Source organism: Gouania willdenowi, chromosome 4, assembly GCF_900634775.1.
Source record: "Gouania willdenowi chromosome 4, fGouWil2.1, whole genome shotgun sequence".
Classification (NCBI taxonomy): Eukaryota; Metazoa; Chordata; class Actinopteri; order Blenniiformes; family Gobiesocidae; genus Gouania; species Gouania willdenowi.
In genome coordinates, this window is record NC_041047.1 from 4,231,928 (window position 1) to 4,259,335 (window position 27,408).

Consider the following 27,408-nt stretch of genomic DNA (forward strand, 5'->3'; position numbering starts at 1 on the left):
TTCATATTTAGTATTAGTGTATTTTTTTCCAATTTGTGGGATTAGGCCCTGCCCCTTTCTACATTCCTAGCCCCTCCCTGTTTTTATTTTTGACTGTTTTGAATCCCAGTCTTCTGATTTTCAGTTTTTTTTTTTTTTTATTTCATATGTAGTATTGAGTTGGTATTAGTGTTATTTTTTTCCTTTTTTTTTTTCCCGGCAGTGTTCTGTGGATTTAGGCTTTTTTTCTCAACGTGTGTTATGGGTGTGTGTGAGTTGGTTTTTGGTTCGTATATACCTTTATATGTCCTTTGTTTTGAACTTTTTGTTAAATTATATATTTTATTTTCTTAACCCTCCTATTATCCTTACTAGACATGATTAATAAACCTTTGTATTAAAGGGGACATATCATGGTTTTAAATCCTTCCTTTTTAGATATAAATCATACAGTTGTGGTCTATATAAAGCGGAACTGCACTGCTTGGGTCTGAATTCCTCATTATTATAGCTCCCCAGACCCCTTTTCTACCCCTTTTCTGATGCGCTTCTAAGAGCAACTCGTTTTGGTGCGGCCTCTTTAAATGCAAACGAGACACTTCATACCCCGCCCCCTCTCCAGGTTCAACTCCACCCTGCTCGGCCATTTTTGTAGTTTGATAGAAGAGATAATATTTAAATTGCTAAAATTGTCAATGTGTTTTTAAGCAGCGTGACTTGTATTTTAAAGTAAAATAAGTTTACTATACTGTAATATTTATTTATTTGTGTTTACAATGGGATTTTTTCTTTTGGAGGGGGCACAACCCCTGCATCCCCCACCATGATTTGCGCCCCTGCCCCCTTTGTCCAACTACAACATTTTTCTCATAATACTGTGAAAAAACAACAATAGAACACAATGATAGAATGAAAGTGGAATGAAAATTCATGGAGGTAACAGAATTTAAACACAAATTTGATATAAATTGTTCATTGAGAGATTACTAAAAAAGTGTGCAGTGCAATACCAATTTCCTTATGTTGGAAATCTGTGGAAAAAATTCTGAATTTTGACGTTAAAGTCAGACTTCTCACTTTAAAGTTGGAATTCTGAGAAAAATGTCAGAATTCTGAATTTAAAGTCAGAATTCTTGAGGAAAAAAGTTATTATACTATGATTTTCATGGTCTGACCCAACTTATTAACTCAGTTCAACACAACAGTTATTTTTATAAACATTTTGTTTATTCATTTGTTCTTTCATCATTTTTTAATAAAAGTGACTTCCTGCATTCAATGGAGAAAAGAGTAGAAAGAGAGGAGAGAGGAACGTTTTAAAGGGGACATTTCTTGGTTTTAAATCCTTCCTTTTTAGATATAAATCATAGAGTTGTGGTCTATATAAAGTAGAACTGCACTGCTTGGGTCTGAATTCCTCATTATTATAGCTCCACCCCTTTTCTACCCCTTTTCAGATGTGCTTCTAAGAGCAACTCGTTTTGGTGCGGTCTCTTTAAATGCAAATGAGACACTTCATACCCCGCCCCCTCTCCAGGTTCAACTCCACCCTGTTCGGCCATTTTTGTAGTTTGATAGAAGAGATATGGCTATGTAGCGGCGCAGAAAAAGTTTATTCACACGTTATTTACACATTGTCAACAACAGAAGACTTGTCCATCCAGATTAACATGTTTGAGCCAGAGTCTGACCCGGTGGAGCGAGATGAAAATGAAGATGATGAACCTGCAGAACCCTAACAAGTGAGCTAACACAAGCACCGAGCTAACGCTAGCGCCAAGCTAACGTCACGAAATGCATTTTAATACAGTCTTTAAAAAGACAAAAACGGCAAAATGAAATGACTAATGAAAACTTTAGACTTAAATTAAACCACGTAGGCCATATCATCAAGGATCTAAAACGAGCACACAGCGCTAACATATGAAGACGGTGCAACTGCTAATGCTAACAAAACAATGACAGGGACGTCTTATCATCACACTTTTTAGCGTTATTTACAGCTTACTGAAGTGCTCTGTTCATCGTCTCCAAAGATAGAAGGAATTGAACCCTCAATCAGACAAAGTCTTTCGACAAATCCTTCTTCATACTGGTGGAGGTTGCTGAAGCAGTCATCATTGACACAAAAATGACCTTACCCACAGATGTGGGTACATTTCTATAAAAAATAAAACTCAACCAGACACTTTGAAAAGGTTCTGATGCTGGGAGACGGTGTAATGAAGCGTGTGGGTTACTACATCCAACAACCCAACATTTTGATTTCTGCATCCTGGAGCTTGGACTACAAAATAAAAGCGAGAAATAAAAATGGCGGATTGCTCGAAGTGTTGGGCCTGGAGTCGATGTCCTAATTTGGCAGTTCCGCTGACGTTATTGTTCAAAAAAACGTAATAGAGAATCGAAAAATCAAAACAGATTGAAAAATATGACCAAAACAGAATATAAAGATATCAACGGAGCACCTGAAGAGATTAATTTGAACTTTTCTGTGCTTCTAAACAATCTAAATATACAACAAAATGCATTTATGGGCTAAAAAAGTAGATTTAGCATCATATGTCCCCTTTAACTCCAATTCCAGCTTTGTATCCATACTTTTGATTTTTAGGTTTGCAATATTTGGGGAATGATTTAGACTTTCTAAACTTGGACATTTAATTAAATAGACTTAAATTAAAAAGTAAATATGTTTCTAACATCACCACCTCCTTGTACAATGTTGTGTTACAGTTTGTAATAACGTAATTATGTAATATAAAAAAAAAATGAAATAATCAAATTAAAACATTTAATTCAAAGGTCAGTTTTAGTTATTTTAGTATTTGCAAACCTTAAAACCTGAAAAAAAAACGTACAATAGACGCACAGCAGTGTTTGATTAAATAAACACAGAGGACAAATTGACTAAAAATACCACGTTGAGTGTTTTTGGTGAAGGATTGTTGAAATATTGGCTGAACTAGGCCATTATCTGATCAGTGAGACAACAATAGCTCGTCTCTCTGTAACCATCGTTATTATCTCGTCACGCAGTGAACCGAGAAAGGTAGCAACAGCACATCCCTGTTGTATCGTTTTAAAAATAGAAGAGACTGGCAGGTTTGGAGAAGCCAAAGTGGAGCCACTGATGGGCGTTATTAAAAACAACAACAGCAAAAATGTTTGGATGCATTGATGTGTGTCCAGGGGATTATTTCTGTAGAGTCTTCAGACTTTGTGAGATAAGTTGGAGAACTAAAAAAAAATAATATATATATATATTTATTTGTGCTTCTTGGTTCTCTATCATAGGGGTTCTCAACCCTGGGTTCAGGAGCCCATTTTAGATTATTTTTTACCAAACTTGCTATAATTTTACCTATTTTCAACACTTTTTCTTTCCATATTTTTGTCCCTTTTAATGCATTTTTTCTACATTACTCCCATTTCTGACACTTCTCCATCAAATTTCAATGCTTTTTGAGCACATTTTTTCTACTTTCAAGACATTTTCAGCACTTATAAAAACATATATTGAACCATTGTCACTTTTAACTCCTTTTCACCCCATTTTATATTTAATTTTGCCACTTTAACCACATTCACGATTTGTAATGCCCAGTATTTGCCAGCTTAAGGTAATTGTTTCATATTGATACTGTGATATTTTTCTGTCCATTTTAGACCATTCTAATTTGCAACTTTTAACCAGTTTCTATGGTTTTTAAAATTCCATTTCATCAACTTTTCCACCATCTTTGCTTATTTTTACCCTTTTTCTGAAACTACACCAATCTTGGCATATTTTCTTCACTTTTTCTTGCCATATTTTGCTCCTTTTAATGCATTTTGCTATATTACTCCCATTTCTGCAACTTATCCATCATATTTCAATCCCTTTTCTTTTCTATAACTTGTGTCATTTCCGTTGTGTTTTTGTTATTTTGTGTGTCTTTAGTCATTTATTTGTACTTGTCTTGTGTGTATTTTGAGTTATTTTGTGTATTTTTGTTGTTCTTTTTTGTGTATTTGTAATTTTGTATGTTTTTTGGAGTCATTTTGTGTTTGTTTTGAGTCTATTAGTTTATTTTTGCTGTTTTTGGGTATTTTTCATGCCATTTTGTTGAATTTTTGCTACATTACTGCCATTTCTTACACTTCTCCATCAAATTTCTGCACAATTTTTTTCCACTCTCAAGACATTTTCAGCGCTTATAAACCCTTTCCATCACTTTTCCACCTAATGTCACATACACTGACCCATTTTATGTTTTTTTTTGCCAATTTACCCACATTCAATAGTTGTATTGCCCATTATTCACCAGTTTAAATTAATTTTCCTTACAATTTTGATTTCCATTACCCACAAATTGCAACTTTTAACCCAATTCTGTGGTTTTTAAGATGACAATATACGATGGTGGAAATCATAATAATCATTTTGCTGACTTTATGGATGATGGGCCCCACACTGTCTTATCTGACAGCTTTAAGTAAAATCTTCCACCTTGATTTATCGCCACATGCACAGAATCAAAAGTCAACTGTATTGGGAACATCTGAGAACTATTTATTTTTATTAAATCCAAAAAAAAGATTAATATTCTCTGCAACATAACAGGAATTGGTCTATTAACTGGTCCATCATATCATATATTATAATTAAAGCCCGCTACAATTTCACTGGGAGCCGAAAGCAATTTGTGCCTGCTCTAGTATGACTGTAGAACTTCATTTTCTACGAAGGGACCTGATTATTAATCTCAGTTGTAGTTATTTTAGCTGCTCACTGTCAGGTCAACCCTTAAAGTGGACCTCTCGAATAACACAAGAACTTATTTCTCCTCGTTTACTGCTGCACTTTAATTGCAGTTCTTGGTGCACCTCGCTGCTTAAGTTATTGCCGACTGTGCGCTAATCAAGTTGCACTCCGCCTAGGAAGCGCGTGGCCAGTAATGACGATCTCAGGCAGCGAGGTGCAGCGATAACAGCCAAGGGCAACGAGATGCAGCGAGATACCCTTCAGAGCCTGTGGTGGATGCTGCTCACTTTTAAAAAATAATGGTCTAGTGCACAAACAAGGTGAGAGAGACCCGACGAGAACAGAGCTGAGAGCACGCCATTCAGACTGAATCAGTGAGCAACACACACACACACACACACACACACACACACACACACACACACAGTGGATTTGTTCATTAAAAAACTGTACAGCAGACATAGGCAACTGGGGGCCATTGATCTAATTTTATGCGTTTTGTATATTTCAAGAAGTTGGAAGGAATATAAAGCCCAACATAATACACAAAATAACTCCTAAAACACACAAATGGACACAAAAATGCACAAAGTACACAAAAACCCCCAAAAAATGCCAAAAATACACAACATGACAACAAAGTAAACAAACAAAACAACTACAAAAACACAAAATAACAACCACAACACATTATAGAATAGCTCCAAAGACACACAAACAGCCAACAAAATTACGCAAAATGACAGGAAAATACCGAAAACAACACAAAAGTACAGAAGGTGACCCCAAAAATGCACAAATCAACAGCAAAATGCACAAAGTACACAAAAACACCCTAAAAACGTCAAAAAACCACAGAATTACCACAAAGACAGACACAACAACCACTTAAACAAACTAAACAACTACAAAAAAATACCACCACAACTAGTGATGACCGATTCATCGGCCGGTCAATTTAATTGCCGATTTTTGCGTGTTTTACGTGTATCGGCATTGCCATCGGCTGCTCCGTTTTGCTGGAGACAGAGGCTGCAGAGTGCAGAGCCCCACCCCTCACTTGCAGAGCATGAAGGAGGCAACTTTTAAACTTTCAAAGCATCTTTTAACGTTTTAACTTAGCTGTTGTTCCCTTGTTCCATGTGTTGTTGTCGCAGTTGTATTTAACGAGCAGCTGGCTGGAGGTTTGGCGTGTGTGTGTTTCTCTCTCCCTCCCTCTCTGCTTCTCACTCAGCGCTGCACTGAGAAGGAGAGTTTTTAAAACTGATATTCACAGGAGAACTCCGTCTCCGAGCAACCTGAGTTGAAAAGCACAATTGACGTATATATACGTCAATGGCAGTGAGTGAGTTAATGTTGCATTGTTCACAAAGCACAAACTTAAATTTAAGTAAGTTATATTCATACTTTTCTCATTTTTTTGGGGTCTTCTGTTTCTTGTGTTGTGGTCTGTGCATCAGTGTTATGAGCATACCAAAAACTCGTTTCAAATACAAAAAAGAGCGATTAACTGTTATTTTCCTGCAACGAACAGAATGAAGTCACAGAATTAGTTATTACATATGTTCTATATTGGTTAATAAATGACTCCGATGACTGTTTGAAACAGCTGACCGACAACGCTGCTGCTGCTGTGAAAAACACGCTTAAATAGCCATGTGTTTTAATGTAATGTGCAGTTTTTTGGCTGAACACAAAAACAATAAGTGTAGATAGAAAAATAATATCGCTTTAGTGATCACTGATCACCCTTGCATGATGTCTGCAGCTACAGACACGCCCACTTATGCATATACATAAAGGCCCTGTTTATAGAAACGTCATTAAAGTCACTTTTCAGAGGCTAAAACTCTGGAAAACAAGCGAGTTTGGGAAAATAAACCTCAAATACTATGTTTTGGGGTTTCTTAGAACAAATTGAGATAGGTGAAAATAAAAATGTGATTGTCTGATCTGAGGGGCACATTATCAACATTCATGTCACTTGTTAGAATAATCACCAATCTGAGCATTAATACAGACAAGAACAATGAGTTTGTGTTGTCACTTCATGTGTTTTTGGTCATTCTGTGTATTTTTCTCTAATGTTGCGGTTTCTGTTGTTATATTGTGTGTTTTTACTGTCACTTAGTTTTTTTTAAAGTCATTCAGTGTATTTTCCTCTCATTTAGTTTTTTTGGTTGTTGTTTTGTGTGTTATGAGCCACTTTGTGTATATTTGTTGTCATTTTGTGATTTTGGAGCCATTTTTTGTGTATTCGTTTTCTATTTTTGTTGTAATTTTTTTTTTTTTAATTTTGTATTGTTTTTGGTTTTGTTGCAATTTTTGGTGTCATTTTGGTATTTATGTTGTCTCGCGTATATTTTTGTAATTTTGTATGTTTTTTAAGTCATTTTGTGCTTTTGTTTTGGGGGCTGCTCAAAATTAGAGCAAGGGCCGCATCTGGCCCCCAAGACACCAATTGCCAATGTCTGGCTTAGAGTGGCAGACTGGGTAATAATGCAGAAAAAATAAATAAATAATGCGCTATAAAACACCAGATGCCCTACAGTAATGTTGTAACGCAGCCTGCTTGTGGGAAAATAATCAACATATTGTGCCTTCAATTATAGTCCCTTACTTTAAGCATTAATTGGGAAAAGTAATCAGATTACAGTAACGCCTTATGACCCATCACTGGTTGTCATGCACATTGTGGCACCATAAAGTGTTAAATACAGCAAAACGTCATCTGCATAACCAGTTCACCCAGTCACAATAACAGGATTTTCTTGTGGCAATTTTCTGAAAATGAGAAATTTGAAAGCATGAAATTTCATATTTATTTTAATCACAAACATAATCTCAGGAGGAATATAAAGAGTCTTTGTTGAAATCAGAAAGCATCGGCTCTGCTTTTTTCTGCTGCCCGAGGTCAAAACCATCAAGTCAAAAAATGATTTTGGAAAGAAATGGAAATTCCAATCAAATTCTGTTTTAGAAGTTCAGTTCGTAGAAGACTTGGAAACTTGGACTTCCAACTGTACTGGATTTCTAAAAACAGGTTATTTTGCAGCTAATTTGTCATGTGAGTGAAGGAAGTACGTTTGAAATGTGTTTTCTCACTCTGTCTGTATCTAATTGGTGCTCAAAGGAGGAGGATCAGCAGCTCCAGCTCATTTTCTCTTTTTTCCTGCTATATGTGGATAAACGATGCCAGGAAGGAATCTGTGTTACACAGCGGTCCTCGCCATAAACCTCTCACTAACACCATGTTTAAAGGCTGTTTCTGTTCAGTTGAGCTCTAAATATTGACAGGTAACTGATTAAGACACAGGATATACAGGGTTTACTTCCTGCTGTCAGGGACGTACTATCTCATGATGATATGCAAGAACTGGTTATGGTGACTTATGCAAGCTATGTAACAGCCTATATGCAGGAGCCCTATGAACAGACATTTTAATATTTAATACTAAAGGTGGGACAATATATATTTTGATAAAATTGCAATATTAAACATTCACAAGATGTATCGTCGATGGCAGAAATGAAAAAGTGGTGGTCACATACAGCCCCTGGTCTAATTTTGGACGGCCTCCAAAGGAAATACATAAAACAACTCCAAAAAAAAGACAAATTAACTGAAAGATACACACAATGACCACTAAAATGTACAAAAAGGACTTAAAAAACACACAAACTGACTGCAAAAACACAAACTGAGAGTAAAAACACACAAAATGACTCAAAATCCTTTATTATCATAGCAAACCCTTCTATTCCCCCCCCGTGAGTTTGCTTCATTCATCCTGGTTGGTGTGTATATCCCACCGTCAGCTGATGTGCACGAGGCACAGCGCACACTCGCCGACCAGATCCTGTGCGTGGAGCGGACCTACCCGGACTCCTTTATCATTGTGCTTGGTGACTTTAATAAAGGGGACCTCTCACACCAGCTCCCCAAATATAGACAATTAATTAAATGTCCGACCAGAGAGGAGAAGACACTGGATCACAGTTACACCACACTAAGCAGTGCTTATCACGCCGTTTCCCATGCTGCACTGGGCCTGTCGGACCATTTGATGGTCCACCTGATTCCTTCATACAGAGAGAAGCTGAAGCTCTGTAAACCTGTGGTGAAGGATTCTAAACAGTGGACGAGTGAAGCAGTGGAGAAACTCCAGGAGTGTTCGGACCTCTGACCAGTCTCACTCCAACACCTTCACACCCCCATCAAAGCTACAGTCTCACCACAGCTGCTTACAGAGGTTCTCTCCCCTATCTTCCCCCTTCTCCATCAAAGAGAGAGATGTAAATAGACTTTTCAGGAGACAGAACCCCCGTAAGGCTTGAGGACCGGACTCTCTCTCCTTCCACCTTAAAGCACTGTGCTGATCAGCTGTCTCAAGTGTTCACAGACATTTTTAACACCTCACTGGAGACATGTACCGTACCAGCCTGTTTTAAGGCCTCCACCATCGTTCCTGTCCCAAAAAAGCTGAGGACCACAGGACTTAATGACTACAGACCCGTCGCTCTGACATCTGTGGTCATGAAGTCCTTTAAATGCCTCATGCTCTCCCACATCAAGGACATCACAGATCCAACAGGTCTGTTGACGATGCTGTAAACCTGGCTCTCCATGTCATCCTCCAGCACCTGGACTCCCCAGGCTCCTACGCCAGGATCCTGTTTGGACTTCAGCTCTGCTTTTAATACAATAATCCCAGCTCTCCTTCAGGACAAGCTTTCCCAGCTGATCGTGCCAGACTCCACCTGCAGGTGGATCACAGACTTCCTGTCTGACAGGAAGCAGCACGTGAAGCTGGGAAAAACCATCTCTGCTTCCTGGACCATCAGCACTGGATCTCCTCAGGGCTGTGTTCTTTCTCCTCTGCTCTTCTCCCTGTACACCAACAGCTGCACCTCCTCTCACCAGTCGGTCAAACTCCTGAAGTTTGCAGACGACACGACCATCATCGGTCTCATCTCTGATGGAGACGAGTCTGACTACAGGTGGGAGAGAGACCAGCTGGTGTCCTGGTGCAGCCAGAACAACCTGGAGCTCAACGCTTTAAAGATAGTGGAGATGATAGCAGACTTCAGGAAGAACCCAGCCCCCCTCACCCCCCTCACCCTGGGACACTCTACAGTGAGCTCTGTTGAGTACTTCTGCTTCCTGGGGACCATCATCACTCAGGAGATCAAGTGGGAGCTGAACATCAGCTCCCTCATCAAAAAAGCTCAGCAGAGGATGTACTTCCTGCGGCAGCTGAAGAAGTTCAGTCTGCCAACAAAGATGATGGTGAACTTCTACAGCTCCATCATCCAGTCCATCCTCTGCTCCTCCATCACCATCTGGTACGCTGCAGCTACGGCCAAGGACAAGGCCAGACTGCAGCGTATCATCCACTCTGCAGAGAAGGTCATCGGCTGCAATCTGCCCTCCCTCCAGGACCTGTACGCCTCCAGGATTCTGAGGCGTGCAGGAAAGATTGTGGCTGACCCCTCCCACCCCGGTCACATACTGTTTCAATCTCTCCCCTATATTTATATTTATCTATCCTTTATTTATCCCTCATCCTTTATATTTATCATTATTATTATTATTGTTCCTGGCTTGTTTCTATGTTTTTTGTTTCGTGCACCGACTACCAAGTCAATTTCCTTGTGCTGTCCTAAAAGAGATTCCTTGCTCTATAGATAGATGTCAGCGCTAAATAAATATTTTCATATTTTTAATGTATTTATTCTTTAAAGCATGAATGTTAATTCATACAATTGCAATGATATAATTTTAGTGGTCAGTACACACTTAGAGCCATAAAAGCAATGGCACTAATATGTTGCATAATAATTTATTTCGGTGTCTTGGTTTTCTCATTTTCGGCTTTCAGTTTCGGCCAAAGATTTTCATTTTGGTGCATCCCTAGTGAAAACGCTTCTTAAAAATTTTGGAAATTTAAATCTTTTACGGGACAAATCCCACAATGCAATGCAGAAAACTTTCTTTTCCATGTTTCAAGTCTTTGACAACAAACCCATTGGTATTGGTGGAGTTAATAACAAACTTTGGAGCGCCAATATCCACTTTGACATTTGTTTGTGACTAAATCCCACTAAATCAGAGGATTTGAATTAGATACAGGTACAGTTTAAAAATGTGTTATGTGCTTAAGCAGCTTTGGATGTGAAATTTGCCGTACAACACCCACCCCCATGTGAACCTTGTTGTGTTGGTCATTGTTGACGAAGCAATCGCTGAAAGACAAACTCCTCTAGCATGTCATGTTACATTTCCATTGGATAAAATCCTCTATTTTTCCAAGGTCCAACCCTTTCTCTAAGGTGCAATATACTGTCTGTGTTGTGTGTGTGTGTGGGGGGGGGTGACAAAGCCACTGACCTGACTCCTCAAAGTCCTGGTTGGCGATATTCCAAGAATCACGAATTTGCAGCAGACTGGCTTCCATGGCTCTCAGATCCACCTCAGGGCAGTTGCAGTGTGGATAGTTGACAGCACACTGGCACCAGCAGTCGTTTTCTCTGCACACGAACTGGCCCTCCTCGTTACAGCCAATGTAGCTGAGGGCCGCCTGCACAAAGCGGGCCCTCAGATACTCTGGCAAAATGGCCTGTAGGCCTGTGGCAAGGACACACACACACGGAAAGGTTACACAAAATAGTTTTTCTTCAATGCAAACATGGGCAACATGCAGCCCTCAGTCCAATTTTTATACAGCCCCCAAAATAAATGAACAAAAAGACTTAAAAATAGACGGAACAAAGGCAAGAATAGATTAAAAAAATACAAATAATTATAACATTGCAAGAAAATGCAGTAAAAGACAAGGAAAACACAGAAAATACACCAAAAACACACACAACTACTGCAAAAATGTAATACACAACATTACTCAAAAAATTTACAAAATGAAAAAAAATGTCAACAAAGGTACACAAAACGACACAAAAAACAAAAAGATGACTTTGCAAACCTACAATACTAACAAACAAGCAGAAAGACAACAGTAATACACAAAAACTACTCAAAATCACACAAAATGACAACAAAATGACAAACATTTTACAAAACTACAAAAAATGCCAATAAAAGTACACAAAAAGACAAAAATACACATGCAATCATAACAAGCAAGACAGCAACAAATGTATACAGAATGACAGAAAAACACAAAACAAAAGCAAGAATAGATTAAAAATGCAAACATTTACAACATTGAGGGAAAGTACAGTAAAAGACAAGAAAAACAGAACACTACAAAAACACACAAAACTACTGCAAAAATGAACAAAACAGCAACAAAAATTTACAAAATTACAGAAAATGACAACCAATGTACACAAAAAGACAAGAAAAACACAAAAAGTACTCTGCAAACCAACGGTACCAACAAACAAGCAAAACAACAACATAAATACACAACATGACTCCAAAAAACATACATTTTACAGGAAAAATACACAAAAGGACAACATAAATGCACACAATGCCACATAACAAGCAAGACAACAACAAACATTCACAGAATAACAGAAAAACACACTAAATGACCATAAAAACTCTCTGTTCTTTCTTGTGTTAACGTTCAGACTGGTCATTATTCAAATGCTAACATGAATGATGATAATGTTGCTCTTCCACCACACAAACACGTTTTTGTGGCCCCCGCTGTGATAGAAGTTGCCAACATCTGCTTTAATGTTTATGAATGTCATCATGTTGCTCAGTTTGTGCTTCTTTTCCAGATCTGACATACTGTATGTACAGCATCACACACACTCTGTGCTCAGATTCACTTTAATTTTCATTATTTCTGCACATTTCTGCTTATTTTGTCCTGAATTATTACTGCCTGCGATTCACTCCACATCTCCGCGGGCACGCGTAGCCAAACGAGCCAGAGAGTGATTGAAGTTAAATTTGTTCTGACACTCTAGTGCTGCAGTTATAAGCTTGCCAGAGAACAGACACTGTGACTATTCCATCAGAAATTGGGGAGGGGGGAGTTCAATTATGGAGAGCCAACCTTGCAAATGAATCTTGTTTTCGGGACTCTGAACCAAAACGGAGCTGACAGAGTCGAGGTTGTCATAGTTACTGCATCCGAGAGGGCCCGTCCTTGTTTCGGTCACCTAAAGGGAGAAAGACAAAAGGCATAAAACAATAACTCATAGGAAGACATTTATTTATTTATGTATTTGTTCCTTTCATGAAAATGCAAGCCAACATAGATTCCCCATTTACATCAAATAATATCACAGTCCAAATGAAACATGTTCATGATCGGAAAGGAGCAGTAAGAAGAATAAAATCATTATATTTCTGCCCCTTAACTTAATAAATACATAATTAATGACCCTACCAACTTTCCCTGTCAGTCCACACAATTTTCACTATTCTCTAAAGACCAGGGGTTAATTTGGGCCGGATCCTGCTGGAGCAAGCAGCACTTATTTGATTGGATTCAGCCCCTCATTTTTTTATTTATTCATTTTTTCCAGCTTATTTGCTTTGAGGTGTTTTTGTTAAATTTTGAATTATTATATTTGGACAGCTGTGCCTTTTATTGAGTTAAAATCAATGGAAATGTAATTGTACACAAAATACTGAGGGGCAGATTCCCTAAAGGTTTAGTGGTATTAAAACGTGAGCAAACATCACTCCACGCACTAATAAGGAGTAGAAAGGCCAGGGCTTCCCAATGCGCCCTCAATCCATTTAGCGTGTTTTCCACTGATGGATATGCATAGTAGGTGGATCTCCCAGGGGAAGCAAAAATATGGGAGGAGGAAATATAAATAAATTAATGCAGGGGGAGCAATGGGAATAATGAAATCTGGAACTGTTTGCGGTGATTGTTTTAGTACGGGAGAATAGTACGACTGAAAAGCAGGTGCAGACACACACGCATTTGACAGAAAACACAGCGGAGATGAAAAAAAGTCTTGCGTACGTGTGTGTAAAGAAAAAAAGCTGGACATGCGGCTGCGGTGCAGAGGGTCGCTGTACGCAGAGTTTGGGATCATGAAAAAACTCTTCAGCAACCAACAGACACGAAACATAGTTTTATTTAAATTTAATGATAACCTATTTATTTTCAGCCAATATTGAAGTAGAAACATTTCCTTTTTTAATGTTTCCAGATACAGTTTTAAAATAATTTTGTGAAGTAGATAAATTTGTATCGTCTGAGAAATAATCAAAAAAAGTTTAGGACCCAGAACTGAACCCTGGGGTACTCCACATTCAATGTTCATACATTTTGAATTATAACTTCAAAGTAATGGAATTGTTTCCTGTTTTGTAGGTAACTACTTAACCAATTCAAAACTATTCTCCTTACTTCATATGAATATAATTTAGTCATCAACATAGAATGATCTATAGTATCAAATGCTTTCTTTAAATCCAAGAATACTCCAATTGAATAATTATTTTTGTCTGTTGCTGTTGAGATTTCCTCTATTTTTTTGTAACTGCTAAATTTGTTGATTTTTTTTCATATGGAAACCATATTGACTGTCATTTAATAGTTTATCTTTAATAAAATTGGATATTTTTTTCACAAATAACCTTTCTAATAATTTTGAAAATTGGGAAAGCAGTGATATTGGTCTAGAGTTGTTTAAAAAATGGGATAACCTTAGCCTTAGCATTTAATATACAGAAAAATACTCTTTAAAGACAGAAGGAAAGCCATTATTATTTGGACTCATTTGTCATGCAAAGCCTACTATGGATAATATATTTGTGAGCTGAGAACAGCGTATAGCAATAAGGATCCCTGGAGTAAAGGCATAATGAGTAAGTTGTGGTGTCATCTGTCAACCTCTTCCCCGTGTTGTGTTTACTCGTTTTGACAGCCACTGACACGCGCAACATGCTAACGCCCATTGTGTGCCAGGGTAAGTGTGTCCTTCTCAATAATATATTATGCACACAATACAATAACAGAGTGTGTAGCAGACATTGTTGAAGGAATCTGTGACACTTTTCAAACCAGGTGATGCAGCTCAGACTTGATATCAGGTATAGGACTTTTGTTGTGTTAGTTAAAAAGAATATAAATTAAAACTAATTATTCAAATGCTATATTTTTGTGTTGACCATGTGTTTTTTCATCAGGGCTGTGTCCTGAGTCTGCTGGGCAACTGGCGGCCCATGGACAAAATTTTGGCGGGCCCCAAAATAAGCTCACGAAATGACTCAAAAACACACAAATTTACAGAAATATCCAAAAAATGACAACGAAAATCATTAAAATGACTCTAAAAACACACACAGACTACAAAAATGCATAAAAATATACAATATAACAACAAAATATGAACAGAAATACACACAGGATAAAAAAAAAGATCCAAAACAGCAACAAAAATACAGAAAAAAACTCAAAAACCAGAAACAAGCACATAATTATTCATAAAAACACACACACATGCACACAATGATCGATAATAGACAAAACAACAATAATACACACAATGGCTCCAAAAAATCCACAAAATGAAAACAAAAATACATTGAATAAAAATTAATTATGTAAAACGTCAATAAAAAGACATAGAAATGATTCAAAAGCCTTAAAAAACAACAACAAACACACAATGATAAATAATAAACAAAATGGCAACATAAATAGAGAAAATTACTCAAAAACTAAAAAATGCAACAACCACAAAATGACAACAAATAAAAAAAAAAAAAACACACACACACGTTGATGAATAATAGACAAAACAACAACATTAATACATGCAATGGCACCAAAAAATTCTCAAAATGAGAACAAAAATACACAGGATAAAATAAAGTATGCAAAACAGCAACAAAAATACACAAAACAACCCAATGATACATATTAAACAGAATGGCAAAAGAACACAAAACCCTCTTGTTCTTTCCTGTGATAATGCTGATTGGTCATTATTCTAAATGTTGCCCTCGGATCAGACAATTACATTTTTGTGGCCTCGATGTGACAAAAGTTGTCTACTGTGATGAAGAAGAACAGCTCCTTTTATACTAAACACTTCACTCCTCCAGCTTTTGATAAGATTAGATTAGAGCTGCTGATAAACACTGGGTGTAACAATGTGCACACAGGTGATAGACGTGTGAAATTCAAATGAGCATGTTTCACTACAATCAGTGAAATAGGGAAGATAATGATGACGACATTATGTAGGAGAACAGAACGTTCAGTCATAAGTGTCTGGTCTTTCAGATATTTGTACTTTTAGTTTTCAGTCATTTCTTTATAAAGCGACAAGCTTGATATTAAAGTGTGTGTGTGTGTGGGGGGGGGGGGATCATCAAAGTGATCCTGGCTTTTCCCATTTGATCAAACTCTTCTTAGCTTGAATCTCAGGCTTGTTTGAAGCCATATACTAACGTACTACACACTACAGGAAGATTAGGATGATGAGCGTTCCCACTGAACTTCCAAGTTTCCCAAGATGCATTTGGAACTTACAGCAACAAAAACCTGAAGCGTTCTTCATTTCCTGCTGCAGCAGCAGCCACAACTGATCCGTTATGAACGTGGAATGGAGCAGAAGCCAATTTTAAACATTTATTTTTCTGCACAATAACATGAATTATCTTTATCTTTGATACATGGATTATGTAAATGGATTCGATGGGTCTCTTGCGTGCACTGCGCCCGTTTGTTTCACTTTTTACTTGTTACCCGTGCGCTGATCTGATTGACATTAATCGTTGTTTATTAATAAAATCAGTGCTTACCACTAAAACAAACGTACATATGTCATTTGTTTGAGAAAAGAAAGGTTTTCACTGTTTCACTGGGTCGGACTCGGACGAGAAAATGCGGCTCGATCTGCACTGAAACTGTGACACGAATATTTATTTACTCGCCGTTCATGGGACTGCTTACTGTATGACCTATGCACATGCCACTGCGTACATCTGTGGAACCAAACAGTAGTTTAGTACACCATGCTTGTCTTCTTTCAGTCTCCAAGTCGTCTTCTTTCCGGTAGTGGGCTGCCTCTCTAACATGTCCAGAACGCGCACTAGCGCCATTTGACGTCACCATTAGCATCATTTGACGTCACGTTTTAAATTACCGCATTTAGGCCGTAGTTGGTGAAGATGTACAACAGAATCTGTTTGACTCCTTTTTGCATTCGTAGATCTTTTTGAGTGTTTTAAAGCAAGGGTCCCAAACTTTTTTTGCACCACGGACCAGTTTATTGTCAGACAATGTTTTCATGAACCAGCCTTTAAAGTGTGACGGATAAAAACAACAAAATAAATTAACAGAGAGGATAAAGAAGCAGAGAGAAACTGGTAATTTTCAAAATATGACTGTTCAGAATCAGATAATAATAAATGAAATGGAAATAATATAAGGTATGTATTCTTTCTGTGTTGGCCAGTACCAATTGACCCACGGCCCAGGGGTTGGGGACCTCTGTTTTACAGCAAAATGATGACATACTTTCATTTGAGTGCGTCTGCAGCCTGCAGCAGGTGAACTAAGACTGTGTTACTATGGCAACTAAGGTGTTTTCTCTTTGATTAGAACCCGGGTTAACTGAGCCGGACTCTCATGTTAAACCTGGAATCAGCAGTTTGATGAAATACCTCCCAGATATCCAGAATCTGAAGCCTTATCAGACTAAGAAAAAGTTGTCTTTTGTTGTCCTCATAAAAAGCTAAATAAGACACTGTTCGGCCACAGTCTGGAGAATAATGTAAGTCAGTTGATCGGATGTGACCTGACTGACCCTCACGCAGGGCTACAGCTGACCAATCAGCAACATTAACTCATGCTTGCCAAAGCACAATCCACTAAAAACATGCTTCACAGGAACTGGTCTTTAGGGATCATTGTACAATATTCAATACATATTTGAAATACCGTTAGTCCTAAACAATGAAGCCACTCTTCTGTTTCTGTGTCAAAGAAACACTTTTTAATGTGTTGACGAAGTGATGAAAGTGGGCTAGGGTTCAGTACCCAGAGGAAGCTCTACTTCTGCTGTGTGTAAAGTTTTCATGAAAGAATGAGGAGTTGCACTCATTGGAAGTAGGCTAGCTGCTGCTGCTGCTGCTGCTGCTGCTGCTGCTGCTGTTGCTGCTGCTGCTGCTGCTGCGTTTGAGCATTTCAAATCACTGCAGCTTGAAGAGAATGAACACGTTTAGCGAGCACATGTTTGTCTCAGAGACGAGTTTCACAGACAATATGTCGGATATTTGACAGGAGTTGTTTGTTTGGTTGCAACTGAGGGTCATCTGCTAACAATCCACAGACAGTGAAACCATGTGTCAGTGTGTGTTTTTGTAGATTTGACAATCTGTTTTATTTGGATTTTTTTTTTTTAAATTACCATTTAAAAAAAAAAAAAAAAGAAAAAAAACAAGATTCCCAGTGTTCAGACTTTGCACATTAAATGAAGCACTAGAAAGCATCACTTCAGCATGTGTAGGTGCTGAAAACACCAGCTGGGTGCTTCTTCAACATTTCTTACAACCTATACTGGTGCCTCTTCAACACTTCCAGGCATGCTGGAATAAATAAAAGTTGTGATGTATTCAATGCAAAAGGCAATTTTTGAGTGTTTATTTGAGGAGACGTGTACTGTGGGACGGTTGTGTGACCGAGGATTGTGCAGATTGGCAGAAAGCTGCTGTTAGTCTGAATAAACAGGCTCTGCAGTAGAGCCTCCGCAGCACTTTGTTAGAGAGCCAAGGAAAACAATGTTGCAGGATACTTTGGAGATTTGCTACGGCGGCTGTGATTTGTACACTCAGGGTTTTACGTCTTGTGACAGAAATGCAAATCACCCTAAAAAAACAAGCCAACGGGCAGAGTAATAGCAACGCTGAGAGTTCAACGCTCGTGTTGTGCCAGGTTAAGAAAACAAATAAAGGCAAGTCAATCGAACTGAGTGTAAAAGATTAGAGAATGGAATGATTCTATTGTCCACCACTGACGTTTGCATTAATGTAAAAGCTGATCTGGTCTACTTTAATCTAAGAATGTTTTATTACTCTTTTAGATTGATTGGTCCAACGTCGGGGTGTCAAACCCATTTTAGTTCAGGGGTCGAATACAGACATGTTTGATCTCAAGTGGGCCACAGAGGTTGGGAATCAAACAGTTTCAACATAAGTGCTACTTTGCATTTCTATGTATAAATAGGTGACAGGTAGTGACATTATTATTTCAACTTGGGGCAGGGACGGCACTACACCAGGGCTAGGGGGCGCTATAGCCCGGTCAGGAATTTATGTAGCCCCAGTTAAGCTCCTTGAGCATTTTTTTTACTATTTAAAAATATTTTTATTATTAATTTATTGAGTTCAAAAACATTAAAAAGTTCCAGAGTAGCTTTTATGTTCCAATCAAATCCCTGCTTGTACCCCATTCATTGGTTCCCATTGATTAACATATACTACAGTGTGTGTGTGTGTGTGATAGGGGATGGGAGGGGCAGAAGAGTCTTTTTCACGCATCATTTTAGCGTTCACTAACAGTCCAATGCAATGGATAATGAAGAAAAAAAAAAGTGCCCATAGAAAATGAAGAGCCCGTCTCCCAGGGAGCCTCTACAACTTTTATCCATTTCAGTTACGCTACCTGTCACCTCCGCTTCATGTGAGCAGTTTTTCCTGCCTGTGTTGCGTTAAAACATACCTGAGAAACCAAACCCTCGACTCAGCAATCCTGCCTGTCCAAACACGCAGAAACAACAACAAACACTTTGTTCTCCTATAAAACAACTAAGGTAAGTTGGTTCTTCCCTGACGTTTTGCATTTTAGATTTACTGTCTGATTATTGGCAGGCGAAAGAATGGCTGTCAGGTGTTGAATAGGTGACTTTTGCGCATAATTTTTTTTTTGTTGCAATTGCCTTGTGGTCACTTGTATTATGCTTAATTAATTTGTTAAATATTCTTTGACCAAATTCAGTTAAAACTACATTTATATCTAACATTCTGTGTTGCACAACTTCTTTTATTGAAGAAAAAATGAGAAACTCCTTAGAAAAGTTATATATATATATATATATATTTATTTTTTTTTTTCATTTATTTATTTATTTTTTTTTAACTATCAGCACCCCCACATATCAATCCCGCAACCCCTTAGCACTGGGAGAGCCAGTGCCTAGTTTGGGGAAATTTTGTTAAATACAGTAATTTGAGGATTGAAGGATTTTGGAAAAGTTAGGTTTGTTCCAACAATTCAAAGATTAAAGATTAAAGATTAAGATTAAATCGGGCTTTCGCCTTTAATTGACATGTAATGTTAGTACATTATTGGAATTTGTCTTCTGCACTTAACCCATCCCTGAGGAGCAGTCGGCAGCCATTTTGCGGCGGCTGGGGAGCAGTTCGGGGTTAAGGGACTTGCTCAACATCCCACAGTGACGGCCCCGGTGAGGCTTGAACCGGCAACCCTCCGATTACAAGCCCAGCGTCCTTAACCACTAGGCCACCACTCTATCACCACTTCTATCGTGTTATACAAGCATGTTGAATTTGTCACAAATTCAATGAAACTCTACTTGAATAATTGTAAAGTTCTACTTCTAAATACATCTGTTGAAATGTTATGTTTTTTTAAAGTGTATTATTTTGCATGGATGCCAATATTTTTATTTGGATTTGATACAGTAATATCAACGTTTCTATTTTTTTTTTAATATTGTCAAAATTTCCGAGCTTAAGTTCCCGTGGGAATCTCTGGTGGACCCCAAGTTGAGAACCACTGCCCTGGACTGGTTTCTTTTCATTATAACTGTTCCATTTGTCACTGGTAAAACTGGTAAAGCTGAGGTTTGTTTCCCGCTTTTGAAAATTAAGTTCTTACATAACATCTCGTACACCAGAGATTTTTAGAGCAGAATATAAAGCTCTCGTCTAGAGTGGATCATACAGGCAAATTCTAGAGCGATTGTTTCCTTCGGTTTCGGAACGTTTTCAATCAAGGCTGTAAACACAATCGCACTTGGCGTGGACTAAAAACAGTAAGTATGAGAAAAAACGTAGAGTGCACGGCATTGTGGGTGATCAGAAGAACCGGCTACAGCATGAAGCAGGGCATTAAAGCCCTTAAAAGAACGGCAACCTGTTGCTGCTCCATTGTTGAATGTTGTGAAAGAACAAACGGAGAAGGCAGAAGGTTCTGCACGCTCTTCTTCTGGTTTGCCCAAAAAAGTCTCTACTTTAGTAACGGTGCCCTCAAGCTCAGAGATCACGTCTGCTGTGAACTCGGGCTGGGCGATATGAACCAAAACTCATATCTTGATTCTTTTTCTTAAAATGTTGATATAAAAGAATATAAATATTGATATTTGTAACTCAAAGTCTTACCAAAAAGACAATTATGGGTCAAATTTGCTGATGAAAAATGACCACAGGCACATTTATCAATAAAAAGCTGCACAAAATGTGCCCTTTTTGGCTTTTACTCCTCTAAGGGACAGCACGTGTGAGTGAGTTCTGTAGTGTGGCTTGTTTAGGGAAGGTCTGGGTTAGAACACACTCAGCAATCCATCTAACTGCTTTTCATGCTGTTCTGAGAAGTAGCAAAAGCAGTGACTCCTAAAACAAAGATTTAATACAAAATAAGCTATTAAAAATATAACATTACAGGCGATATTAAAATCTTCTATTTTGGCCAAAATAGAAAACTTGATGTATCTTAAATGTCAATATATTGAGCAACTGGGCCAAATCAAGGTGATAAAAATCATCAGCTGTTCTCCACTCATTCTGCTCAAGTCAAGGACTAAATCGGTGTCAAAACAGCCTGAAAGAGATCAAACGTGTCCTCAATAATGATGTATTAAAATGAGACAAAGTTTAGTCTCAAAGTGAGTTCACAGGAGTCACAAACTCATCAAAAATAGTTGGAGGAAGGAAACGTGTTCATCTGCCTAAAGGACTGTATCGTCCATGAATTAATGTAGGAGAGATCCCAGGCATCCAACCCGAGAGAGAAGCTACTCTGGCTCATCTGCTGTTGTTCTGCTCGAAATCAGAATACTCTGAGCATGGAATTGAATTTAAACTGACTGTATGTGTGTGTTTAAAGGTAGGAGAACTGTCCAGGGTGTATCCTGCCACCGTAGAGTCAAGGAAATGGAACGACATAAAAATGCCAGAAGTTATTTATCCAACATTGAACATAAAATACATTTAAATCCATTTCAGTTTTGAGGAGTGCAAGAAAAGTTCTCCGTCGACGTTCAAAAGCTGAAAGGACGGAACATTTCAGTTACACAAAATGACTTTGTAGATAAACATCACACAGCTTCCTTTTTTTCTCTGAGTCCGATATTATGCATCCATTTTCAAGCCTTGGAGACACACTGTCAAGATTTGTGCTGACAAAACACTGCCTTGCTGTGGAAATCCTCCCTCGGACCGAACTCATCCTAAAATGGTTCGCAATTACGGCTCAATCATCTCTGACAAAGGCCCGCTTCACAGTTTGCATGTCCACTGGCTCTGAGGGAAGCAAAGATAAACTGCCAACCTGAAGGGAAATCAATCTAGCTGTCACTGCTGAATTATTACTAAACACTATGATGCTGCTTTCTTTTAATATTTCCCCAACGGTCCGATTGAACTAACCAGCGCTCCGTGTTAGATTAATGACAGCACCCAGCCAGGAGGGGAAAAGAACGACTTCTGCCAATGTGGGCAGAAAAAGTTCCGCCTTTTGACATCTGCACAACTTTTGACAAGTGCAATGTCAAGGAGGAACAAAGTGAACAAGGAGAGGATGTTTCATCCTTCTTTCAGGTAAAGTCCTTCAAAGCACATGCATCCATTTGTCTTTTTGACCCGCTCATCCTGTTTCGGGTCACGAGACTCATGGCCCCAGCTGTCGGAGTGTTAGTCCATCTCAGAAAGAAACTCTGCACAGTTACAGCCACATGCAATTTAGAGACTCCCTTTAAAGCAGAGATGGGCAACTGGCGGACTAGGGGCCACATGCGGCCCTCGGACTAAAGCAACTGCATACGTTCTCCAAAAACACAAGATGACAGAAGAAAAAAAATACGCCCAAAATGACTCCAAAAAACATACAAAACAGCAACAATAAATTACAAAAAGACTACAAAAATACAACCACACACACACAAAATACATAGAACAACAAATAATAACTAAAATGATGGGAAAACAAAACAAAAGCCATTGTTCTTTCCTGTATTTTCTTTCTTAGACAATCCTATATTTGCGGCCCCCACTCGTATAAAAGTTGCCCATCCCTGCTTTAAAGGGATCCTCCACTGTTTATACAAATGTGGCCTAAAATCTAACAAAACATATTTGTTTCATTAACTTTTAAAAATGGGACTACTTTACAGTTTTCGAGCCTGTTTTCCTCCATCTTGAAATCACATGACTGATGATGTCACACGGCCCCACTGCCTGTAAACACCCCATTGTTTTCTATTGGAAGTGTGGCTTTTTCAGTCAGAGTGACAATTTGTGCTGCTTTTGGTTGCTCTAAATAATCATGAAAATGCTAAAAATGTTGATGTAAACCTATTTTGTTTACCAAAAGAGGATAAAACAATTTTGACCCATAAAATATGCTGAGTTTTTATCACTTTGGTGATATTATGACACTTTATTTGTAAATGTTCCACTCTCTCTAACTCTCTCTCTCTGTCAAGTAGCCCTTGTAGTGACATCGCGTACTCCTAGGGATACACATACATAGCCCCATTTGAGAAACACTAAATTAGAGCAACAAATAGCAGCACAAATTGGCATTTTAACCAAAAAACGCTGCTAAATGATCGAAAAATCAGGCTGAATGCTTTACTCCAATAAAAACAATGGGATGTTTACAGGCAGTGGGGCCGAGTGTCATCATCAATCACATGATTTCAAGATGACGGAACACATGTTTTAAAACTGTAAAGTAGTCCCATTTTTTAAAGTTAATACAAATGAATATGGTGCAAAATAATGCATTTTGTTAGGCATAGAAGTACATTTCAAAAGTTTCAGGCCACATTTGTAAAAACAGCGGATTATTCTTTAACAAATGGGGCAAGTTTCTGGACAGCCTGCAGAACCTGCCCCAACTCACATGTTGGCGTCATTAATTAGCATTAAACAGGTGGACATAGCAACAAAAAAAGAAAAAAAGAAAACATGGCCAAGAAGAGGAAAAGGAGAGGTTTTTTTTTTTTAAATTTATTTATTTATTTATTTTTACTAATGCATTAGCCCAATTAATTAAAATCCAAGCCGCCACCAAAGGGATGCAGAGATTAATTTCCAACACAGACAGATGTCTAACTGTAAGTGGAAAATTGACCAAATGCAAATCTAAAGATGGCTTTTCTATGCATAGCAATGAGACCATCTGCAAAAAGAACCCAGCGGAGCAGAGCATGTGTGCACATTCAGCCTCCTCTATTAGAAACGACCCCTTAAAGAGAGAACAGAAAAATTGATTCTTCAGTTTGTTTTAATGCTTTTTCTGCACTGTGCTACATTTTTCTCTCTTTAGCTTAAAGGGAGGAAACAGAAGTCGTTGGGAAAAAAAATGCAACGTCCATGCTAAGGTTTAGTTGCCGTGGGAATTATTAATGTGAGCAAAATTGAGTACAGGATAATTGTGCTGACTGTGTTGAAATAACTAACAGCTGCATTTAATGGAACATTTAATTGCACTTAAAGGCTTTTCTGGAATAAGCAGTTTGTGATGCTCTGCATGCTGAGGACGTGACTTGTTTGTCCTGTACGCACCCTCCAGACATGCAACTTATTCCTCTAAATGCTCATTTTGAGTTTCCTAAGCCTGAAAGTTTATTTTTCCCATCTCGTAATTATTTTTTCAAAAATGTTTAATTTTGGACTAAATAATTTCATTCAATGTGAATATTTGGCAAAAATATCCTCCAAAAAATATGTCTCACCATGAAAACCAAAATAATTTGTCAAAGTGTGCGTACTGTATTTTATTTTATTGAACAAGAGTTCAGGTCAATTGCTACATTTTGGGTATTTGGGTAAAAAGTTCAATTTTAAGGACATCCCATGCACTTTGCTCTCAATTATCAATCATTTTCCCAATTGTTCCTTAGTTATTTGCACACGTTAAATGTTTTATTTGATTGGATGAACAATTTTTGAGATATGGCCAGTTTAGTGTGTCGATTTTCGTGCATCCTTGTTTTTTTTTTTTTTTTTTTCATTTTCAGCTTCCAATATCTCTGGAACTACATTACATAGTAAACTGAAATTTGGTATAGTAATACAGCTCCACATACTCTCTTAGAAAATACTTGTTTTTATATGTTTTATGTTACTAGTGAAAAACTATTACACAACAAATTATTATGAGACACAGAGCCAAGCTACAATGGCTACAATGAAATAACCCAAAGTTGGGATTCAAAATAAGAAAAAAGAATCCACGTAAACAAAAAATGTTTTAAATCCCAAGAAAGAGTAATCTTTATACTTAATTTAAAACAGAGATCAGATTTTTTTCTTAAATTCCCACATGCAGTTATGGGTGAAAGAAAATAGTAAAAAAAAAAAAAAGAAACCATCACCAAAGAACCAATGCATATATGTGACTAATCATTAGTGATGTGAACAGTCTATGTTCATAGCTCAAAGCTGATCAAATTACAGGGAGCTGAGACATATGATAGGCTGTTTACTGAAAGCCCAAACATGTTCTAGATCCAAACCCCGACATACTTTCTTCCAAGTTTGAGGAACTGACATGTCCATCACATAAGATGTATAGCAGATCTGTTTTTGTATATTCTGAGAGAGTAGGTGGAGCTGTATTACTATACCACATTTCAGTTTCCTATGTGATGTAGTTCTTGAGATATTGGAAGCTGGAAATGAAAGAAAAATGAAGACGAGCAAAAATTGACACCCCCTCACTAAATTGGCCATATCTCAAAAAATTGTTCATCTGATCAAACAAAAAAATTACAGAGTGACTATTGAATAATCACGGAACAATTGTTTAAAAAAAAAAATCTAAATTTTCTGAGACCGAAGTGCGTGAAACATTTATAAAATACATGTAATGACCTGTATTAGTTTTCATTCCTGCTACTACTCTAGCAATTTTCTGGGAGACGATATAAACTGAAGTCTAATGAAATGCCTTATACCAATAAAATACAAGGCTTTAAAGCATCAGTCCCTTTTCCACTAACTGTGTCGTTTAAAGTCAGTGCTTAGCAGACATTCCTATGGGAAATTAACAGATGTCAGAATTTAATCATCTCGTGAATTTAGTCATGATTACCATTCAGTGAAAATGTTACGAATAACTTTGAAGTAATTTGAAACTTAATATCACTGAAGGCTATTTTTGAATGAACGATCTCAAACAGTCAACCAACCTGCTGTACCCACACAGACCACCGGGGGCCCCGCTGCTCACACATTGGGAATCTATACTTGGTTTACTAAACTTCAACTATTCAACATTTAACACAAGTTTTTTTTACTTGCCTTAATCAGGCTGGTGCTAGCTTGTCACGCAAACCACTTTTTTTGTTTTGTCGCAGGGTTTGGATACGGTTTGTAAACATGTCAATATGCTTTCACTTTCACAGAAAGTCATTCACGTTTCCAAGTGAATCACAATTAACATTTTTACATACTAGATGGTGCTGCCAACTGTATAAAAAAATTACAAAAAAAAAATGTATAGGTTGCTCTGCTGTGTAAGTTATTTCCTTAATTTTAAAATTCAAAAAAGTTACCTATACCCCAGATAATAAGTTGCTTTGTTTATATGATTGAGCACCAACTTCCACGCCAATGTTAAGGCTGATATCTGGAGTTTTTGAGAAATCTATGTTTATGTGTGATTCTTTTAAAATGCAAAAAAACTAGTGTTTTACTCTGGTTTACTGCCGGTGGTCATTCATATACAGTACATCAATGTATATAAGTCCCACCTTTGTCTTATAGACCCCTATACAAATTGCAAATGACGCCGCGATCGCCCAGCCAATAGGTTTTGATTTCCTGTAGCGGAGACTATCAATCAAAGTGAATGCGCGTGCATAAACTGTGAACGGAAACAAGGCTGCGCGTCACAACAGCAAAACAGGTATCACTCTGAGCAGCATAGCATCGTGGAGGAGCTCTCTGAAACTCCAAAGCTTCGACTAAAAAAGAAAAGAAAAGTCCGGGTACCAAGCTTGCGGATAAACGTCTTTGTGACCGCAACAGAATTTATCTCTGAGCTGCTTTTCAAAGGGGAGGGACTTGCGGCTTTTAAAAGGATTCCGAACCGAGCCTGATTTGGCGACATTTCTCATGAACAGATAAAAAACATGTTTTAATCAAACTACCATATGTGTTTCATTAGTGAAAAACAATACCACACATGTATTGATGTGTTAAACATTGTTGTTATGTTCAACGATGCGCATGCACTAAAGTAGAGGCGTGGCTTCTGGTAGATTGGCAGAGGCAGGCGGAGGAAGTGGAGCTGTTTCGGGAGGGACATCAAAACGTTCACTTTGAAAATTTCTCTCTCCCTTTTCATCCTCCGGATATCAGCTTTACGGATGTACAGCGATGATCTCTGTGTGTGTGTTTGCACCTGCTTGTCAGTCGTATTATTTTATGGTACTAAAACTATCACCGCAAACACTTCCAGATTTCATGAATC

General features: G+C 37.9%; 1 protein-coding gene across 2 annotated transcripts in view; it reads right to left on the reverse strand.

Annotated features, from left to right (window-relative positions):
- The window catches only part of LOC114462085 (BMP/retinoic acid-inducible neural-specific protein 3-like), a 150,853-nt gene that overhangs the window by 36,187 nt on the left and 87,258 nt on the right, over nt 1-27,408 (reverse strand). For both annotated transcript variants that reach the window (XM_028444693.1, XM_028444692.1), the window contains 2 exons: nt 12,763-12,868; nt 11,118-11,354 (listed from right to left, as the gene is read on the reverse strand). In XM_028444693.1, the coding sequence (XP_028300494.1) occupies nt 11,118-11,354; nt 12,763-12,868 (343 nt within the window). The remainder of the gene's footprint in view (nt 1-11,117; nt 11,355-12,762; nt 12,869-27,408) is intronic.